Raw genomic sequence first — 16,007 nt, 5'->3', positions numbered from 1 at the left:
GGGTCTGATGTTTCCAATTTCTCAGTCTGGAGAAGAACAAATGCTTGAATGTGTCGAAAAACAAGAATTTAGTTTAAGGGAAAGCGTGTATGGAGATATAAAATATATATAAGATATAAAATAACACATTTTATAGTTGTGGTATATTCATGCTGACTCCACAGCAGGAGGATACGAGATACTTGCTATACAGCGTAATTACGTCACGTGACGTACACGGAAATGTCGGCACATTCATGTGTGGCCACGTCGCCAAGTGGGGAGTGGGGACGGAACTGGAGAACGAGGAGCAGCTTCTTGCTGCTAATGGTCATACACGGTACAAAACAGTGAGTGAATTACAAAACTTTTTGTTTGAAATAACAACTTTGGTCCAGGTTCCTCTACGTTTAGTGCTCTTAGAACTAGTTTTGGCTGCGTGTTATTGGGATTTATTTAAGCGTGCCTTATAAGTCTCTTTAAAGTTGGTCTGTCATTCAATGTTATTCAGGTTATTGAGTTTATCTCTTAAGTAGGTGGCTGTTGTAAACTTTGCCCTCCCTGTTGTCATTTGTTGTATGAACGTTTTCTGTACCTTACGACATGTTCAGATTTGAATAATATGATGCTTTAGAAACCATAAGTATTGTTTTTCTAAAGCATTATCTGACACGATGAAGAAACTGTGACAGCGTGGTCTTTAAAAAAAAGTTTTATTGAGAAAACATTTGTTGTTAATATTCAGTGAAATACTCATTGTAACCTTTTTTTATGTCTTCATAATGCATTGTAGCGATGACCCAGTTCGAGGAAGTGTCACAGCAGTCCAGTCTACACCCTAAACCTGTAGGTTTGGTTTTGCAGTATGGCACTGCTGGTTTCAGGACCAATGCTAGACACCTGGACCACGTCATGTTCAGGATGGGTCTGCTGGCCACACTTCGCTCCAAAAAGACCCAAGCCACTATCGGAGTCATGGTCACAGCCTCACACAACCCTGAGGTGAGAGAGTAAGCACTGTCTGTAAATCACGTTTGTTATTGTTTTACTCTTCTTTTAAAACGTATGTTAATACTTCAAGTAAAGACTTATGACCTGGCTGTTGCTCCGTTTACAAATACTTTTCATTAATTGTGATCCTGATCGTTCAAACCACCTCAGACAAATAAATTGATGATTATTATTATTTGTTTTAATCTTTCTCTTCTTTGTCTGTATTTCTGCACTTGTGTAGGAGGACAATGGGGTCAAGCTTGTTGACCCCATGGGGGAGATGGTGACACTGATATGGGAGGGCTATGCTACCCAGCTTGCTAATGCTGAGCAGGAAAATTTGCTCACTGCTCTAAAGGATGTTATCAAAAAGGAGGCCATAAACATGAGTGAGGAGGCTCACGTGTTTGTGGGCAAAGACACAAGGTATATAATATTCTGTAATTTGGGTTTCATACACCCAAGTTACTGTTTAGTTTACAATTCATTAACAGACATCGTTATTCAAAACAACAAACATCAGACCGTAAGTTCACGCAAGCAAGTACCTAGAGAGGAGGAAACACTTGTTAGAAGCAGCTTTAAGTCTGATCAGACGGTGCTGACGGGCAATGCACAGAGGCAGAACACTTTTCTTTTTAAGTATTAAAGTTTTAAGTTAATGTATCTTGAACAACAACTACACTGACAGCGGTTCTTGAGAGTTCAATCGGCATCAAAATACATATTATTGCATCATTATCATCAGTATCATTAAACGCGCAGGTGTTCATGTCTCTCCTCCCTATAGAAGTAGCAGTGCAAGCCTTGCACAGGCTGTGTTAGATGGAGTAGCTGCACTCGGTGGTCACAGTAAAGGTAGGTTGATTTAGATCACTTTACTCACATGATTTATCCATTTGTTAACTTACCTGTGTTCATTCTCATCCGTTTCCTCTTGTCCTGCTCGTCTTCTGTTTCCAAAAGATTACGGCTTAGTGACAACCCCTCAGCTCCACTACATGGTCTGCTGTCAGAACACAAAGGGTAAATATGGAGAAGCCACAGTGGAAGGGTACTATAACAAACTCTGCCAAGCCTTCATTCAGCTCACAAAGAGAGTAAGAAATCTGGCTGTGTCTTGATTCTACATGTAAGCCCTTTACATTGAGGTGTGTTTTGGTTGTTTATAGATTTTGTGTTATATCAAATTTTTCTTGTCTTTTTTTCTTTTTGCCAGGCATCCAATCGCACAGATGACCAGAAGCACCTCTCAGTGGACGGTGCAAATGGTATTGGTGCTCTAAAGGTGCGAGAGATGGAGAGTCACTTGAAGAAGGAGCTGCATTTATCTCTGTTCAATGATGGGAGTGAAGGAAAACTAAACCACCAGTGTGGGGCTGACTTTGTTAAAGTGCAACAAAGACCTCCAACAGGTGCAAATTTTAAACTTTTCACAAGAAATAATGTATGTTCTGTTCAGAGGTTCAAATGGTTCAACGAGCAAAGAAATATACAGATAGAGCATACTTTAATTTGCTTTCTTCTTTATTTTTACATTTAATTTACTTTTTCATTAATAATAGTATGTATTGTTGTTGTAGTTCATTTGATTTAAAATCACAAATGTATTGTGGACACGATCGATACTGTTCATTAGCAAATTGCCATAATAATGTATAAAAAGTTTGGTTTTCAGTTCAGTTTATATTGCATGTGTTTAATGATTGGAGATTATCTAGATTTGTGTTTCCAGAGCTAACACTGCACTGTACAGCAGTGCAGCATGAGCTAATTTCGTTGCCCCTTTTAATTCTAGACAAACAATTGACCGAACCAAAGAAAATTGGAAAAGAAAGATGCAGCTTTTAATGAACGGCTTACAATCTCTCGTCTCGTTTGTTAAGGCATGAAGACGAATCCTGGGGAGCGTTGTTGTTCCTTCGACGGCGATGCTGACAGAATCATTTACTACTTCACCGACTCTGAGGGAAAGTTTCACCTGCTGGATGGAGACAAAATTGCAACGCTTATCAGCACTTTCCTCAAAGAGCTTCTCATACAGGTGTTTTTCTAAAAAAAATGCAAAAGAAGGGGGGGGGAATCAAGCACAAATACACAAACTCTTAATGAACTGCTTTTGTTTCTGTTCAAACAGGCTAATCTAGACTTGAAGATAGGGGTTGTGCAAACTGCCTATGCTAACGGAAGCTCAACACATTACCTGGAAAACACTATGAAGGTGAGAAAACTCAGCATTTTCTTTTTCATCCCTTTTACTGTTTAGTGCTCACATCTTTTCATGTAACTCAGGTTATCGTGAGGTGCACTAAAACTGGGGTGAAGCACCTTCATCATGCTGCGCAGGAGTTTGATATTGGTGTTTACTTTGAGGCCAATGGTCATGGAACTGTGAGTAGATCTGTTGTCACAATTATCAAACACAGACTTGTTTGTGTTATGGTTTAGCATTACCTGGTGTGATTAATACATTTTTTCTAACATTAGGTATCATAAAGTGTTTGTCTTTTCTTTTTTTTTAGGTTTTGTTTACTAAAGAAGCCGAGGAGAAAATCCAGCAGCTTGCTGAGAACCCGAGCACTGACGATGAGACGAAGAGAGCAGCTCAACTTCTGCAGAACACCATCAATGTCATAAATCAGGTAGACACACACACACACACACACACACACACACACACACACACACACACACACACACACACACACACACACACACACACACACACACACACACACACACACTGAATCATTAAAGCGAAGCATCATAACAATAACACACTGTAAGTTCTGATCTTTGTGTTTATTTTCTCAAAAGACTGTTGGTGACGCCATTTCTGACATGCTGCTAATTGAAGCCATTTTAGCAATCAAGGGTATGACTGTGCAACAGTGGGACACAATCTACAGCGACCTGCCCAACAGGCAACTCAAAGTCAAGGTAATTATCATTCACTGCATCATATTACATTATATATTGATGTGTTTTGATACACTGTACTGTAGTGTAACATTTTTCTAGCTATATAAATACCTGAAACCACCGCTGCAGGGTCGGTGTCAGACAGTTTGATGAACAGCACACAGCAGAAACATTGACATTTTTCACAACAAAGACTCACTGTGATTGATACATGGGTTCTTTTTCAAAACAACCCCTACACACTCCCCCTCTGTCGTTACACGTCACACATGCAGCTGAATGAAGGTCCCTTCATCAAGGTGTAGGGTAGAAATACAGTGAAAAACTCTCTCAGGTGGAAACAGAAACTAAGTGTTACAATGGTTTCTCAGCGGCATCTTGGGAGAACGGCTTTTTATTTTCATAGCTTATGCATTCTGTAAAAATATTCATGTAGATTATTCTTCTCTTGTAAATTATAATATATAATAATAAAAAATAAAGTGAAAAAATATAATAATAATATGAAGAGTGAGAAGTTTTCTGCAACATGATTTGATCTTTAGCAACAGTCCCTGTAGGCCTAAATATAAAAGAGTTCATAAGTAAACACCTCAACTGAAGGAAGAAAGAAGCCTATAGCTGATCCTCAATACATTCAATTGACATGAAGTTCCACTTTGTTAACAAGGAGTGCCAAAATCAACAAAAACCAAAAGTTTTATGCTAAAGCTTTACGTTTTCTTTAAAGACTTCTATAGTCATTTCATAGTCTTTACATGTGACTGAAATAACTCAACATCATGTAAGGTTTAGTTTCTCATAAAAACCCTTAAGACTTCCTGAGAGCAAATTTCTTTTAACCTGTGAATTAGTATAACTGTTTTGTGCATTGTCTGTAGTACTCCTGTCAGTACCACATCCCTGAAAATAAATTGTACGTTGATATTTTTATTCAAGGTGTCAGACCGCAGAATGATAGACACAGCAGATGCAGAGAGACGGGCAGTGAGCCCTGCAGGACTGCAGGAGGCCATCGACACTTTGGTAAAGAAGCACAGGCAGGCTCGCTCCTTTGTCAGACCCTCGGGCACAGAGGACATAGTGAGAGTTTACGCTGAGGCTGAAACACAGGTAAGAGTTTGTTTTGGACATTTCCTGCCTTCAGTCTTTATCTCTGACACATAATCGTATTGTGTTTGTGTTTCAGGAAAGTGCTGATGCTCTGGCACATGAAGTCTCACTCACGGTTTATCGCCTCGCTGGAGGAGTGGGGGATGAACCCAAACCTTTGCACTGAAACACTAAATCAAAAAAACACCAGCTAATACATGCTCCTTGAATCTCTTCAGAAACACCATTTTATTTCATTTCAATGCAAATTCTTTTCTTTTTTTAACTGAATGTAACACCATACTTGAGTTTAGTTTTTCATTTTATGTTTGGTGTTTCTGTCTTTTTAAAGATTTTTGACACTTTGGAGGGTACAATGAAGGGATTTATGGGTACTTTAGTGATTGTTTTTCTAACTGCCTGCTGTATAACTTTAATAATAGGTTTCTATGAATGATGAAATAGCGAATTCAGAGTAAATACAGGTACACTATTGTAGTCTTCTCAGATTCTAAGGTTTTTTAATGGTTGATAAAGGTTGGTTATTTTCTAACTTCATACTAAATGGAAGGTGTTTTACCATTGACAGTGATTTGTCCGTTGAAACACTAAAAATAAAAGTTTACATCAGGGGAAATGTAGCAGTGGTACTTTCCTGAACTTAAAAAAGCTTGTGCTGTTTAAGTTTCATGAAACTGTGGAAACAAATAAAACAAAACAAAAATCATGATTGCTTGCTTGTGGTTTAATTAGTTACTTTGAAAGACACATTCCTAACACACAGAAGTATTAAGAGCAGAGAGGCAGTAAGAGGCTGACATGGTGTTAGGAGCAGGCAGAGCAGCATAAATCATTATTAATGTTTCAGCTCAGGACAAACATATTCCTTGACTTTCCTGGATTGTTTCTAATTTCCATATCAAACTTAAATGTTTTAAAAACATTTGAACCCCTAATAACTTGGCATGAAATCTGTGGGTTAAATAAACAAGTCTACTCTTCATCCGTGTCATCGGCCGCTCCAGAAATAGTGATGGTGCGCTCCTGTGTGTCACTCTGATAGCTGTCCTCTGTCTTAACTGTTCTGGGGGAAAAAGGAATAGGTGAAGAAAACTAATTGAGATTTTCTGTATCATCTGAGTATCACTTTATTATTCTATCCCCCTCTACCTGATGAGGAGAGTCTTCCTCTCAGACGTCTCAGTTGCCTGCTCCTCTGAGACCATGTGGGAGTCCGACAAGGCTCCATTGGTAACCAGAGCGCCATCAATCTTTGAATTCATCACAGAGGCTGAGCTGGCACAGACAGCCGAGGTTGACGCAGCGTGTGTGCTAACACCAGAAGTGAGATGCAGGGCTCCATTCAGGGACAGATTATGGACCATGTTGCTCAGACGGCTGTCTTCCCCTTCAATCAGCTTCCTGAAAAGTAAAAAAGAGGAAAGGGGATTGTGGAATAAAATGGGGGTACTCATTTGCAGAGTTTCTTTTTTTCTACAAATGTAAAATAGCCAGGAGGAAATACATGGGCCCTTAAGACAGAGTACAGGTTCTTCTCACCTGTAGGTAATGATCTCAAGCTCCATAGACATCTTTGCATTCAGCAGTTGCTGATATTCTCGCAGCAGCAGAGCAATCTTCTCTTTAGTTACCTTCAGATCCAGCTTAATTGCCTCTATACGCTCCTATCGCATCATGACAGAATAGTTTTGTTTTTAAAACTGCAGTCTGTGAGCTACAGCATGAATATATAAATAACTTAAGATACCTCCAGGTCCTCCTCATTCTTCTTGTGTTTTACGATTGATTCACGGATTTGAATCTCCAAATACTCATTCCTTGTCTTCAGTGCTTCCAATTCACGTTGCTTGTTCAGAATCTTCAGACACACACACATAAGCAGCTTTTAAACACGAAGAAATATAGGAAAAAAACAACGTAAAAAAAATATACTGACATCCTTCTTATAGCATGCAATTTGCTCCCTCAAACTTCGGACACTTTGAACGTGTTTGTTGGAGGCATTGCTCAGGTCCTGAAATTTTGAGCTGTACCAAGCATCCATTTCCTGGAGAGAATAAGAGGATAATTATTTCATTAAATGATCTCTGCTTTTTAAGGATAGTTGATCATTGACTTCACTTTACAATCAAGTCCATAGCACATTATTTTACATTTCATACAAGTTCAAATACACTTGACCCGATTAAATAACCTTAACTAAATGCTAAGAACATCATGTGTCTTCATAGCTGCACATTACCTGCAGGTTTTTGGCGGCGATGGTGTCATACTGAGACTGAATCTCTTTGAGAGCAGAGGAGAGATCTGGGAGGCCAAAACTCAATTCAACTTTGGAGGTTGCTGAATAGATCCTCTGCATCAGCTCCTCAACTTCCTTTAAGAAGTGCACAAGCAAGCAGATTTAAAGAATAGCAATGCATGCAGTTCACAAACACAATGTGGCCTGTATCTGAAATTACATAACCCAGTTGATGTGTTATTCAGATATGTTATGTGGAAAAAGTTGTTTACCACAAGTTTGTCACACTTTTAACCTAGAGCTTGCCATTAGCTTTTCACACCTTGCTGATAATTGCTTCGGTATGGTCTCACTCAATCCATCAATGGTCCCTCTGTTTCAAGTCAAACCAGTCATAGCAATAACTACAGACTCATTTAATCATTACAGATAAAATGAAAGGCATGTCAGTCACCAGCAGCTGACTTGTACACAGCAGTCTGTATCTGGACAGACAACGAACCAAACGTGTTACCTCCTTCTGAACTCTCTGCAGGAAGGCTAGCTCGACCTCCAGCTGCTCATGATGTTTCTCCAGAGCAATACGAGCAGAAGTTGCTTTATCCACATCCTGGAAAATGGAGCCCCAAAAGTTTTGATGGGTTTGACTTAATAAAAAAATACACAATTCCATGCATACATTTTAAAGTTGTGGAGGGTATCCCAGTGTTTCTTACCGGACGAAGAACCTCAATGTCATGCTCCGTCTTTTTTCTTGCTTCCACTGCCTCATCATATTTGGACTTCAGCATGTCCAACTGACCCATCATTTCCTCCTTGGCTGACAAAGACAGGTTCTATACGGCACAAATCAAACTGGTGTCAAATTGAAAAATGTAGCAGATAATGAAGAAAAAAAGAGCCCAATTTTGAGCTACATCTGGCATTTTAATTTGTCACCTAAAGCCCTCATCTAAATTTGTTTTACTCGTGAAATGGCATCCCTCACCCTCTGGACTCTCATCTGCTCTGCAACCCTTTTCAGATCCTTCAGCTGAGACTCATACAGCTGCCTGAGGCCTGATGGTCGGACATGTCGGCTCTTCAGAGCATCAATTTCAGCCTCAAGGAGCTTGTTTTTTGACTCCAGAGTTCTCACCTAAAAAGTATAAGAAACACATGAGACAGGCAGCATTGATTTTGAAATAATACAACAGAATAAGAAGGCAAAAGCACAAGAGAGTTCCATGTGATACAGTCTTTTGAAGATGACACATTTTTTGTTTATGGTTGCCTCCTTACCTTTTCAATATATGCTGCCAGGCGGTCATTGAGGGCAACCATCTCCTGCCTCTCGCTGTTTCGAGTCATCATAAAGGCTTGATTCTCTGCTGAGGCTGCATCCAGATCCAGTTTTGGCCCAAATCCCATGGACATCCCTAAGCACAGCGCTCCCATACTCACACTGCTGCAGGCAGGGCAAATGACATTTCAAGAAGATGTTAAGAGGCTTTTTTTATTATTATTTTCATTTTTAAATATTGTAAATGTGATTAATTTGGTACTTGCTTGTGGTTGAGCTTATTTTCCCGCTAAATAGTTTATGATTTAAACATCTAAAGTAGGCCTATCCATTTAATACAATGCACTCAGACTGCAGCCTATAGTTGGATTCAAGCTGCATTGGGAGCATGCAAACCTATATTCATACAATTAAAAGTTTAAACAATTGTCTGCACAAAGCAAAATCAGAACATGTACAGCTAACTTACCTGGTCATGCGGGACTTATTGGCGATGGCCCTTCGCCCTATTGAGCCCCCACTCCGAGAAAAGCTGGCAGACCGGTGCCGGGTGTCCCTGCGGGTGGGAGAGGGGCTGGACACCCGGATCTGGTACATATTAGAGGCGGCCATGGTTCCCTCGAAACGCCGGCGATATGAAGACATCCTCTCTGGACTGCGGCTCATGTTGACGCTCCTGTGACTTCTTCAACTTCAACCTGCGACTGTCACTTGCTCCTTTAGATCCGCGGTGAGGTCTTAAATATCCTCCTCAGCCCTTCCCTACACACTTCACAGGAATGTTGAACCTCCCTACCCGAGGATGAATATCCATTCAAACATTTATCAAGGTAATGTCAATTGACTATAAGGTTGTATAGGCAGTTGGAAAAAAGTAATTATTACAACGATCACCTTATCCCTTGCATGAATTTGATAACTTAATAAAATACTTAAAAAATAAATAAATTGACTTTAATAAAGCTTTTAAAATAAAACGATTTCGTTGTGTGTTATGATAAAAGACAAGGCATTTAGTCTATACACCAACCTATCTATTATCAGTCAACTATAGCTATAACATTACTACTATTTTTTTTATTATTATTATTATTGTTGTTGTTATTATTATTATTATTATTATTATTATTATTATTATAATTAGTAGTAGTAGTATAAGAAAAAGAGGAAGATTATTCTTTTATTGTATATAAGCATCGCGCAAAATCCTTGTTGACAAAAAGAACATGCATATTGATTGTTTTTGAAGGCGGAACAGATATTCCGGAACCACTCTGTCAATATCCGGAAGATTTTTGGTGTTACTCTTGTGTCTACTTAGCATACTTGTTTGCCTGTGCTTTTCACTTGTTTTTATAGCAAAAAGAGGGGCCAGTTCAAAGCGTGCCTCTCTCCTTCAGCTGTTTCGACATGGCAGGAAACTTCTGGCAAAGTTCTCATTAGTAAGTGTTTGTTATATTTTAACGTGTTACGCAGTTATTGTGTTGTGAGGCCTGACGTTAGCTGTAACGTATGCAGGCTAACTGTTTACCTCGTAGTAATGCTAACACGTTTATAACTATTATAATTCAAAAAAGCAACAACATCTAAATATAACATTATTAAGACATAGCTGGGCAGAAATGTGTATGCTCTTATGGCCATATATTTGTCATGTTGTGTATCAGAATGAAATAAATACTGATAAACTGATCACAGTCAGCTTTTTAAGCATACATTTGATCTCATATAAATGAATTTGTTTGGTTTTTTTTCTATTTCAGTCTGCAGTGGGTCCTGGACAAGCAAGATCTGATGAAAGAGCGCCAGAAGGATCTCAAGTTTCTTTCCGAAGAAGAGTACTGGAAGCTGCAAATCTTCTTTGCCAATGGTAATCATACATTTCATTTCATGCAGCTTGTTTTTCAAAACGTGGCATCCGACGAGTTTTCTCCCTGCACATTCCAATGTGAAATCTTTCCTTTATTTACTGCGTTTTCTTAAATACTGTGTAGCTAACTTTATTAGTTCCAACTCATCAAATGTTTATTAAACTGCATTATAAAGTCACACATTGTTACTGCTAATTATTAAACCTCTGTTCTGTCTATTTTAGTGATTCAGGCTTTGGGGGAACATCTGAAGCTGAGGCAGCAGGTTATCGCTACGGCAACAGTTTACTTCAAGCGCTTCTATGCCAGGTAATAAAGAAGAACCTGCCTACATACATAACAATGCAGTAGTGCTGTTGCTCTGCCTGCAGTCTGATTTCATTTGACACACGTATCTAACAGTCTTGTAAAACTACTAAATGTTACTTCTTTCAAGCAATCATGTCCACATCCCCTATATAATTCAAATATGCTATAATCTGCTAAACATATTGTATTATTGATTAAATGCTGTCCCTGATTGATTTTACCCATGGCTCATGTTCAGACTTTTTAATATATATTCAAATGTTCTTGCACACAGGTATTCTTTAAAAAGTATAGATCCGGTGCTCATGGCTCCCACCTGTGTATTCCTTGCTTCCAAAGTAGAGGTATGGACGTTTCTGTGGTGCCAGTACAAAAATAAATTTCCACATCCTTTACACCTTTAGAGGATGTTGCTTTAAGGAGAGAGTGTGGGTTGATGTGATATTCACGAACAGGCCTGCTCCTCATTGAAGCCACCAAGTTGTTCCGTCCTGGTCTGTTGTATTTTAATCTGAGCTCAATCTTTTCTTTTTAGGAATTTGGAGTGGTGTCCAATACAAGGCTGATCTCTGCAGCGACATCTGTTTGTAAGTCACTGCACATACACGTTCTTGAATTGAAACACTGCTATCTCTGAGAGTGTTTCTCATCTGCAGAGTTTAAAGTCTCATCATGTTTTGTTTTTTCTCAATTAGTGAAAACAAGATTTTCCTACGCCTTTCCAAAGGAGTTCCCTTACAGAATGAATCATGTAAGCAAAATGTCTCTTTGACTCTTTTTATTTGAGATAATACATAATATCTAGCACCCCTTAATTTGAGCTCCATTTAAAGACTAACTCCTTAAATACTCCTCAATGAGGACACTGACAGAATGAAGACAACCAGAGTCTTTACCCTGCCAGAAGTTTAACAACACAAGTGCATGGACCAGTAACACTTTTCTAAAGTATACGTGTGTTTTAAGGGTTGGACTAAAGTCAAAACTGTCAAAGTGAAGTGAAAAGAAAAACAACATAACACCAGTTCAAACCACTAGTGGATCAACGGTACCAAGAATCAACCTATAACCCCAGTTTTTTTCTGCTTCCTGTGCAGTAATTAAAGAATCACTGTGCTGCATCACAGCATGCGAACAATCCCTTACAGTGTATCACAGTGTCGCCATGTCAGGCTCGACCAATGCGTGAGATTCCACAACTAATGTTCGCAAACTTCTGGTAAAAGTCTTGTTGCTGTGGGAGAAAGTTTAAGCCGTGGCTACCGTTTGCAATCGTAAAGCATTTGTTCGCCACAGTATGTCTCACTGTGGTGTGAAGTTGTGTGCACGTCCAGCCATTTAATTTATGTATAACCTCCAGCAAACTGTCAGGACTTCACTGACTCGCTGCCTGTCCAGGACGCTGTGTAAGCTATTATTTATAGTGAGCCACCGGAGAGTGATAAAAGGAGGGAGCGGCTCACACAATAGATAGCAGGGATCTGGAACGCTTACACATCATTGTCATGTCATGCAGACATTGTAATAGTGATCATGGCAAGGTGACAGAAGGGGGGGTAATATAATCGTATCTGAAGTAGTGTAATTGTTTTAGGATTGTCATTCTCCCCAGCAAAACAATTATTTTTTACTCTTGTTTCCATTTCATCTCCCAAAATTAAAAAATAATCTAAAGCAAAAAATACTCTTTAATATATATTAACATTAGAGCCCAACCCATTATTGGAATTTAAAGGGAATAAATATTGAGATTATTTGAGCTGGCTTATAAATGAGAGCATTTCTGCATGGAGTATGCACAGATCGAGAAAGAAGTTGGGGAACGATATTCAGGAAAGGAGCCGCAGGTCGGTCTTGATCCCAGGCTGCCCGCTCGGCGAACTAAAGCCTCCCTACATGATACCTTACCAAACGAACCACTCTGCCATCCGCGCCCCACGAGCACTGACATTTATGCCAATATAAACATCCTCCTTAAAGCAGATGGCTTTAGTAATGTATGTCTGGGACCATCATTTGTTAAACTTGGTGTCACCACAGACAGACAAACATCTACCCAGTTATGTCTGCGATATCAACCTAATGTTGTTGGCAAAATAAAATATCTGTCAGAGTCGAATTTAAAATAAAGTAGTTCAGTTTTACCAGTCTGAGTTGTCGTCTTTTAAACTTGTCTCTACAGATATTAGAATGTGAGTTCTACCTCCTGGAGTTGATGGTGAGTGGAAATAGCTTCTGTTTTTAAATCACTGCCTTGCTGCTGTTTTGTAGGTTTAGTTTTATTTTCCCATTACACTGTTGTAATGTTGAAACCCCCCCCGCCCCCCCCAGGACTGCTGCCTGATAGTGTACCACCCGTACAGACCACTGCTGCAGTATGTGCAGGATATGGGACAGGAGGACATGCTGCTGCCCCTGGCCTGGTATGGTGCTCTCTGCAAACGTTTACCTTTTCAAACTTTTCTGTGAAAGCAAGAAGTTCACTTGTGGCAAATAATAAAACTCGTGCTGCCAGATTTAGCGAATGTTCTTCGGCTAACTCGATGCCTCTATCTGAACCAGGCGAATAGTGAACGACACATACAGGACAGATCTGTGCTTGCTCTACCCTCCCTTCATGATCGCCTTGGGTAAGATTTGTCCCCATGCATCTTCTCATCAGTTATTTAATGTAGTAACAGACTTAAAAACAAGGTCAATGACATATAACATGATCTGTTGTTCTTCTATTTCCCCCCCAGCCTGCCTGCATGTGGCCTGTGTAGTGCAGCAGAAAGATGCCAGGCAGTGGTTTGCAGAGCTTTCTGTCGACATGGACAAAGTATGAATGGCCTCAGTTACATTTGTGATCATATAAAGATTCAAAGTGTTATTTACAGTAAGCTTCACATTTCTGCTGCCTGCACAGTGTCCTGCTCTTTACACAGTAAAGCTCTGATCACTGTCACTGTTGGTCTGCCTTCAAGCAGCATTCAGCCTCATGCCTCTGATAGTGCTTTAAGGAGACCCTGAAGTCACTACTGCAAAAGATGAACATAAAAAAAAAAAAATCTTATTGAGCAACTCTGAAGATCAGGACTGGAGCTGTTTTATTGACATCCCTGGGCAAAAAGTTATTGTTTTTGTTGATGTAAATAACCTAACGTTATTTTTTGTGCGTTTTCTGTACTCAGATCCTGGAGATTATCAGGGTCATCCTGAAGCTCTATGACCAGTGGAAAAACTTTGATGACAGGAAGGAGATGGCAGCTGTGCTGAACAAGATGCCTAAACCCAAACCACCTCCTAACAGGTAAATCTGACCTGCCCCTGTGTGCAGACCCTCATGTTATAGACAGTTCATATTCAAAAGAGTCTTCCTTTGTTAAGTAATCCAGGAAGTGAATCGAGACAATCCACATATATTTACCATGCCTTAACGTGTATGGAAAAAAAATTTGAAAAGGAATACGATGAATTTCTGTGAGATTTAAACACTTTTTAATGTCACTAATGTCAATGTCATGTACTCAAAAGGTGTTTTTACATTTAAAATAAATGTAATTTAACCTAACATTTTTAACTAACTATGCTACGAGTATTTTAAACATATACGTTTACCTGACCTGGTGTCTTATGTCATTTTGTCCTGCTGGACAGGACACACCTCGACTTTTTGACATTCTATTAAAAAAAGCTTCTATATAAGCGCATTGTAAAACCTCTACAGCGATATAAAGGTCTGCCAACTAGAAATTATTTTTTTAGTCATTATTTTAGTAGAAATTATTGTTCTTCAGTCACATTTGGAAAAAAATTGTAACCCTAAATGCTGTCTGCTTTGGTGACACTTTCTTCGCCATCTAATATCATCCTATCACACACCCCTTCATCAATATTTAGATGTCTCTGATTGTCTATAGTTCAGGATCAAAGTTTATCGTTTGAGTTGAATGAAACATTGTTGTGTTGGGATTGTGTAACGAGGAATACAACGAGAATGTATTCTCCTGTGAGGATGAAAATATCGACTGTGTGTCTTTTTGTACTATCATCTTTCACCAACAAATGAGTTCTCTTTAAACACTTTGAAACATGACATCTAGTAATAAATGTCGATGAGCTAAGGTGTTATGAATACCTCCATTTCTCTCTCCCTGTTTTGTCTGCAGTGAAAGTGACCAGAGCTCCAATGGGAACCAAAGCAACTCCTACAGCCAGTCTTAACGCTGCTTCTTACGTTTTCCATAATGTTGATGTAGAAAGAGAGGGGAGGGTGTTCATAAAAAAAAAAAAAGGGTCCACTGGAAGAAAAGAAAAAGGCTTCTTTGCTTTTCTCTTGTCGTGGATTTGTGAATTATGTAAGCAGCTGCTGGTGGGAAAACCTGAGGAGTGATGGCAGTGTAGGTCTCCAAGATCAGTACTCGTACTCTACTTCCTGACATTAACTTCAATGGAGAAACTTTTGAGGGGAGTTAGGAATGTGGGTGAAACCTAAAGAAGGGCAGGCGTGACAGTTCACTAGAGACCTGTTTTAATGTCATTGTGATGATCCTGACATCCTTGAACAGCCCAGGGGAGTGAATCCTCTCGTGTACCTCTGTGGGAATTTGAGAATACTTGATCATGAATACTGTGTCTGTGTGTGTGTGTGTGTGTGTGCGCGCGCGAATGTGCAAAACATGCGTGGCCAGTCTGTGTGATTGTTCATTCCTCAGGGACTTTAGTAGTCTTTGTATGTGATTTGATCCTGTGCTGTCGGAGAATGATCTGATTGGACATCAGGCTGTGCCGATGTAATGGGTTGGGACACCCTGTGAGGTCTGAGCTGTTTGATCATGAAATTAACTCTTTGAATCCAAGAATTTACTGTTTCAATCATGACCTCCTCCTCCCTCCACAGTATATCTTCTCTTTTGTAAACAGCCTTATTATGGTTTTCATTTATGTAGATTTTTAAATTGTGTCAATCACAAAACAGAAATCATGAGCTTCTTGTGTCTACAGATTAAAGTGCCCGCTTTTGATTCACTGTCATCTTTTGGTTAATCTGCCGTAATTCTCATTATTTTTCCGTATTTCAACTTTAGTTGTAGACTACATTTATTGTACAAAGTTTTTGTAAAGGATTTTTTGACATGGAAATGGTTTTTTTGTATTTAAAAACATTTGTTTTAAATGTAAATGTAAAATTTTCATTGTATATTCTTAGTTATGAACTTCCCTCTGCCATCTATTTAGTTCCTAAATTGTGGCAATGTACTTGTGCATAAACTTGTTTATGTGTCTATTTGTGTAATGTACTGTGCGAGCGATG

General features: G+C 39.2%; 3 protein-coding genes across 4 annotated transcripts; 2 read left to right on the top strand and 1 right to left on the bottom strand.

Annotated features, from left to right (window-relative positions):
• The first annotated feature begins 229 nt into the window (after nt 1-229).
• Nucleotides 230-5,627, top strand: pgm3 (phosphoglucomutase 3). Its single transcript, XM_079342866.1, has 13 exons — nt 230-329; nt 773-981; nt 1,214-1,398; nt 1,763-1,830; nt 1,939-2,072; nt 2,192-2,387; nt 2,859-3,016; nt 3,110-3,193; nt 3,265-3,363; nt 3,495-3,614; nt 3,790-3,912; nt 4,834-5,007; nt 5,084-5,627. The coding sequence occupies exons 2-13, from the start codon at nt 775-777 to the stop codon at nt 5,171-5,173; spliced, it is 1,638 nt and encodes a 545-aa protein (XP_079198992.1). The 5' UTR covers nt 230-329; nt 773-774; the 3' UTR covers nt 5,174-5,627.
• On the bottom strand, nt 5,322-9,352 carry ngs (notochord granular surface). 2 transcript variants are annotated; one of them, XM_079342879.1, is made up of 11 exons: nt 9,001-9,352; nt 8,531-8,696; nt 8,238-8,387; nt 7,966-8,085; nt 7,764-7,859; nt 7,250-7,384; nt 6,944-7,054; nt 6,755-6,865; nt 6,547-6,671; nt 6,157-6,408; nt 5,980-6,065 (listed from the first exon to the last, which is right to left on the bottom strand). In XM_079342879.1, the coding sequence occupies exons 1-11, from the start codon at nt 9,195-9,197 to the stop codon at nt 6,062-6,064; spliced, it is 1,467 nt and encodes a 488-aa protein (XP_079199005.1). In that variant the 5' UTR covers nt 9,198-9,352; the 3' UTR covers nt 5,980-6,061. The 2 variants fall into 2 exon arrangements, with proteins under 2 accessions (XP_079199004.1, XP_079199005.1); XM_079342878.1 differs by having other exon boundaries at nt 5,322-6,408.
• A 434-nt stretch (nt 9,353-9,786) lies between these two features.
• ccnc (cyclin C) lies at nt 9,787-15,978 on the top strand. The gene is made up of 12 exons (XM_079341633.1): nt 9,787-9,973; nt 10,295-10,401; nt 10,627-10,711; nt 10,986-11,055; nt 11,247-11,298; nt 11,407-11,462; nt 12,894-12,929; nt 13,043-13,134; nt 13,274-13,341; nt 13,453-13,532; nt 13,885-14,003; nt 14,863-15,978. Exons 1-12 carry the CDS (start codon nt 9,942-9,944, stop codon nt 14,915-14,917), a joined length of 852 nt encoding a protein of 283 aa, XP_079197759.1. The 5' UTR covers nt 9,787-9,941; the 3' UTR covers nt 14,918-15,978.
• The last annotated feature ends 29 nt before the right edge of the window (nt 15,979-16,007 follow it).

Source organism: Symphodus melops, assembly GCF_947650265.1.
Source record: "Symphodus melops genome assembly, chromosome: 1".
In the NCBI taxonomy this organism is placed as follows: domain Eukaryota; kingdom Metazoa; phylum Chordata; class Actinopteri; order Labriformes; family Labridae; genus Symphodus; species Symphodus melops.
This window is presented reverse-complemented; position numbering and strand designations above follow the sequence as displayed.

Coding starts and splice junctions, on each gene's coding strand:
- pgm3 (XM_079342866.1), top strand. CDS start 775: ATGACCCAGTTCGAGGAAGTGTCACAGCAGTCCAGTCTACACCCTAAA. Junction 982..1,213: donor CAGCCTCACACAACCCTGAG/GTGAGAGAGTAA, acceptor GCACTTGTGTAG/GAGGACAATGGGGTCAAGCT. Junction 2,388..2,858: donor GCAACAAAGACCTCCAACAG/GTGCAAATTTTA, acceptor TCGTTTGTTAAG/GCATGAAGACGAATCCTGGG.
- ngs (XM_079342878.1), bottom strand. CDS start 9,197: ATGAGCCGCAGTCCAGAGAGGATGTCTTCATATCGCCGGCGTTTCGAG. Junction 8,388..8,530: donor TGGCAGCATATATTGAAAAG/GTAAGGAGGCAA, acceptor TATACTTTTTAG/GTGAGAACTCTGGAGTCAAA. Junction 6,866..6,943: donor TTGCATGCTATAAGAAGGAT/GTCAGTATATTT, acceptor GTGTGTCTGAAG/ATTCTGAACAAGCAACGTGA.
- ccnc (XM_079341633.1), top strand. CDS start 9,942: ATGGCAGGAAACTTCTGGCAAAGTTCTCATTA. Junction 11,299..11,406: donor CTCTGCAGCGACATCTGTTT/GTAAGTCACTGC, acceptor TTTCTCAATTAG/TGAAAACAAGATTTTCCTAC. Junction 13,533..13,884: donor TTTCTGTCGACATGGACAAA/GTATGAATGGCC, acceptor TTCTGTACTCAG/ATCCTGGAGATTATCAGGGT.